The sequence below is a fragment of the Cyprinodon variegatus genome, unplaced genomic scaffold (genome assembly GCF_000732505.1).
Source record: "Cyprinodon variegatus isolate N-32 unplaced genomic scaffold, C_variegatus-1.0 Scaffold378, whole genome shotgun sequence".
NCBI classification, from domain to species: domain Eukaryota; kingdom Metazoa; phylum Chordata; class Actinopteri; order Cyprinodontiformes; family Cyprinodontidae; genus Cyprinodon; species Cyprinodon variegatus.
The window spans coordinates 680,237-685,197 of NW_015150831.1; the positions used below are offsets into that span (position 1 = coordinate 680,237).

Genomic DNA, 4,961 nt, shown 5'->3' on the forward strand with positions numbered 1-4,961 from the left:
ATCAGAATTCTACACTGGAAAAAAAATCAAAATTTAGATAAATGTTTTTTTCCAGTGTATATGTGGCAAAAAAGTAAGATTTCATGTAATGTTAAAAAAACAAACCATGTGGTTCTGTACTGCTCCCAAATACTGAAGCTGATCAATGTGGATGGAGCTAAATCCTGGAAAACACCTGTTCTTCCTAAACTTTTACAGCCAGGTTCAGATTAGCTGTCCAGTTAAGGTGGTGAGGAAACTTCTCCATGATGAGGGACGTCACATCAGCAAGTTGGCTGATGAAATCTGTGAGGGATGGACTTAAATAATCTCTTTGGCTGATCTGATAAATGATCTCCACCCTGTTCTCACTAAGCTGCAACATTAGGCCCCTAAGCTGGTCATCCAGGTCATCGTCATTCCAAAAAAAGAAAATAAAAAAAAATCCACTGGACTTTGTTTCCAGGTTTTGAAGACCTTTCGCTTCCCACCCAAGAACCTCAAACTCAATGCTATTTCTGACATTGTGAATTAAAAAAGCTTCCTGAATGGGAAGTGAAACGTCTTCAAAACTTTGAAACAATCCAGTGGATTGTTTTAAATTTTCTTTTTTTGGATTTAGCCTCAAAGTATTTCATACTGACCAGCTGTTTAACCTCCGTCCTGTAATCATTCACAGGAACCTGAACCACTATTTTCTAAATACACTAATTTCCTTATAATCCATTTGTTTTTAGATTATGCATCAATTATTAGGTTCTACAGATTGTGCTAATTCAGTAGTGTAAAAGCATAATTTTAACATTATTTTGTGCATTTAAAAAAAAAATTAAAGTATCTGTAAAAATCTGTAGAGGATAAAGAATAAACTTCAGTTCAATTGATTCAATTTTATGGTGGCATGTTTTTAGCTTTATTTTGATAGTTTCCCAGTATTACTTCTTCCGGTGGAGTTGTGATATATTTTTCTACCAACGCTCCATGGAAAATTAATTATACCCACAGAGCTTCTAGTCTGCTTAGAGTTTTGTTTCTCTGAACTAAGTGATCTTATTAATTGTTATACACCTTCTCGATAATCCGTTATTTCTGATGGTCTGCTGCTGACTTCCACAGCTGGTTTTATTTTGAAAACCGGAAGTGCTTGTTCGTCACGTCCAGCTTCATCCTGTTGGCGGTAGGAACTGTGCTGTTTGTAGCCTGTTATGGAAGAGGGGGGAGCTCCGGTGGGGGGCTGTCTGACTGAGGAGGACTGTGGCTGGGATCCGCTCTGAGCCGTGATTTGGAAAGATAAGGCTGCACCGGAAGCTCGGTGGAACCGTCTCCCTCCACCCAAACAATAACAGCACCGAGGCAGCGCTGGAGTCCAGCATGGGGCCAGCGGACGGAGAGCTCTGGGCTGCAGCGGCTCACACGGGGGCTCCGCTCCGCCGTTGAGCTTCGCTCTCGCGGCAGCAGTCGATCCTTTTACGGGCTGTGACAGGCTGGGCGCGCGGCAGACACGGCGAGCATTGTTTCGCTTTTTTTTTTTTTTTCTTTTTTCACCGTTTTACCGCCTGACAGCCCCCCCCCCCTCCTTCCTGACCAACAGGGTCTCAGATTCTCATGGACTCCCTGCGTTAGTTTTCTCTTTTTCAGCTCTTTCTCTGTGTGAGCAGCGCTGCAGTCATGTTTGCAGTGCGGATAGTCACCGCAGACTACTATCTGTCCAGCCCCATTAAAGGCCTGGACGTGTGTTACTCTGAATTCAGGGACAGCGAAGTGAAGAAGGTGCCGGTGGTGCGGATATTTGGAGCCACTCCAGCAGGTCAGTCATCTTTTTTTTTTTTTCTCCCCTCTGTAACAGAATCGCGCGTGCTTTCTGGAGCGCGCACGCGCGCTGACCTAGCTTGTTGCTGCTGTTCGGAGCTTTGTCTCTAAAGGAAACCCAGCTGCTCGCTCAACCACTGAAAGCTGGAGTTTGGGTGTTGACACGTTGTGTCTGCGCGACGTGAGCCGCCAGCAGCAACAGCGGCAGAGGGAGACCTTCTCCTCCTTCTCCTTCTCCTCCTCCTCCCCTCCGCGCTGCTTTGTTTTCTCCCCCTGCTCCATCACGGTCTGCTGCTGCTGCTGGTGGACATGTTTCTGCTGGTAGAAAGCAGCTCACATGTGCTGCTCTTTTTTAATTTATTTATTTTTTCAAAGATTTTTATAGGTTCTTTTTCAATTTTAAAATTACAAAACACCCATAAACAGCTGGTAGAAATCGACTCACATTTGATGTTTTTATATTATTTATTTTAAGGTTTTTATTGGTGGTTTTTAAATTTGCAAAATACAAAAAACTCATAAGCAGAAAAAAAAGCAACAATAACAAAAAGCACATCACAATTTCAACAGTATTTGCACTGATATTTATCTTGTCATGCCTAAAATTAATAAATAAAATAAAGATATAATTCTAGATATAATCTTTCCCTAGATTAACAACACTGTTTAGTTATATAATCTCAGGTTCTTCTTTTCTCTTTAAAATCTTGATATTTCTTGCTTTCCAACGTGCATCTTTTACACTATTCACCATTATCCAGCAGTAGATTTCATTCCTTTCCCATGATCCCTTAAATAATCCATATGCAATATTTCTATATGTTAAATGAAAAGGTCTCCAGCTGCTTCCCAGGGTCTATGGTGGCTTTCATTTCCTGCAACCTGTGGAGTGTTTATTCAGCCAGAACACGATGCTGGTTGAAACGACAAGCAGAGCCAGGACACAAAGAGAGGAGGAGGTCTGCATCCAGATACAGACGGCCCAGCTGTTTAGAATAGAATAGAATAGAATAGAAAATCCCTTTATTGCCCCACAATGGGGAAATTACATTAATCAGCTCAGAAATATGTTTTTACATTCCATACTTTATTAATGACCATTTCCAGAAAGGTGCAGAATGCAGTATTTGATTCAGTTCCTTATGTTCACCCACTATTCTGAACCTTTATCTCTTTAATCGGTGGCGGTTCTAGACCAAATGTACCACCATGGGGGCACATGAAACAAAAAACAGGACAAGGGATTCAAATAAATTAAGACAGCTGAATGAAGGGAAATTTCCATTCAATTAGGTTGATTAAAATGATCTCTTCCAACTGAAAATATTTATTTTTGGCTTGAAAATGTTCATTTGGATCATTGTTAAAATCAAAATCCCGTAGCTATATAAATATCTAAAACAATCTAATAAAGCATTTTATTTGGGATATTTGGTCAATATACATTAATAATTTAGCAATTTAAGATATTTCAACTTAATTTGAGTTACAATTACAGTTAAAAAAAAAATAAAATCAGAATGAGAACCTAAAATTAAAAACAGATAAATTCAGCTGTAAAAATTAGAGTATGTGTTTGGAAAAAAATAAACATTTAGCAGATTAAAACTGGGATCCTATGTCCATACTATCACTCACGCTTTTAAATCATTAATAAAACTTTATTTTAAATAATTAGAACAAAAACTTTAAAGAAAAAAAGTGAAATAGATCCGAAGGACTAGTATTATGTTGTCAGTACAGGGGCACCGGCCCCCGTTGGCCCCCGTTTAGAATCGCCCATGTCTCCTGATGAAAAAACTGTAATCAATTATCTGGAAATGATGTTTTTGGGGATGTAATGGTTATCATGATCTACGTCTAGGATATTTCTGTTGATAAGTGGGGGATGATGTCTAAACGAATCTGTTGTGTTTAAATATTTCCTGCATCTAAAACAACAAAGAAGAATGAGTTTAGAAGCCAGATGTTCTGGCTCCAGTATTATCAGAGTGACGCCTCCTTTAAATCAGTTTCGCCGGGGTTCCTCTCAGGTTTAGCGTGGACTCAGCTGAGCTTCACCGACCCGGCTCTCCACATTCATCCTCCCATTCCCTTTATGTTCCTTTCAGGACTCTATTCCCAGAAATAAAATCCCATCACCATCTGGAACATATTGGAACAGAACAGGGTTTCTCTCTCTGTCTCTCTCTCCTTTTATTTTTCTTCTCCAAATTTTGTTCTCGATTAGAAAGCAGACCACACCCATTCAGATCGAGTCACTTCTTTTGTCTTTACATTGAGTTTAGTGGTGGGTTATGAGGGATCTGATCTGTGACAGCTAATCCCTGCTTTTAGCCACCATGTGGCTCTGGCTCATGTTCCTCTGTCCTTCCCTGACCTGAGCCCTGAACACTCCCACCCATCAGTCCTGTAATCTGAAGCCCCACTTCCTGCTCCGCTCCTTCTAAGTGTTTTGTAGCGGTGCTGTTGTTGTGGCAGACTGTTACCTACAGGCCTTTCATAGAGAGAGCAGATGAGGAAAACATTGTGATGTGGAATCCTGATCAGTTATGCCTGAAAACTTCCCAAAGGTCTACCACAGCAAACCTCACAGCAAAGAGCTGCTGCTAAGATGTCTGCAACCTTTTGAGGGTAGCGAGCGTCAGTTTTCACACTTGAGCGGGCTGCAGCTCTTCAGCCTCTAGATGTTTATTAAGTGTGTATAAACAGAGCTAGTGCAGATGAATGGGGGCAGGTTTGTAATCCGCTACGTGATGGAATTCCTCCTGGATTTGTTCACAGGAATAATATCCTCATTAGACAAAAGTTCTTTTTTCCAAATTGATTAGTTTGAATTTTCTGATCTCCATTTCTTTCTAAGTGTCTGACCTGCCAGTAACTCCCAGCCAGTTCAGATTTCTCTTTTAAGCCGGGCGTAAACTCTACGATTATTTATTTATTTTTGCCCCTTTCGAGCCGATTCTCCAGTTGTGCGATAATTTTTCGATCAGGCCGATTTTCAGCCTGATGGTGCATCCTGTAGTGAACAGGGCGTAACGAGGGGCGATCTGCCTCTAACGACCACCTCCCGATCAGGAATCTTAAAGGAATAGTACACCCAAAACATGATTAGCCTTCATTTTCTACTCACCCCCATGCTGAACAACACTCTGGAGTACTTTTTTGATATC

General features: G+C 40.9%; 1 protein-coding gene across 1 annotated transcript in view; it reads left to right on the plus strand.

Annotated features, from left to right (window-relative positions):
* Positions 1 to 1,162: 1,162 nt before the first annotated feature.
* Positions 1,163 to 4,961, plus strand: part of rev3l (REV3 like, DNA directed polymerase zeta catalytic subunit) — a 90,578-nt gene continuing 86,779 nt past the window's right edge. Inside the window, exon 1 of the mRNA XM_015386795.1 lies at positions 1,163 to 1,786. Within this exon, the coding sequence (XP_015242281.1) occupies positions 1,648 to 1,786 (139 nt within the window). The 5' untranslated portion in view covers positions 1,163 to 1,647. The remainder of the gene's footprint in view (positions 1,787 to 4,961) is intronic.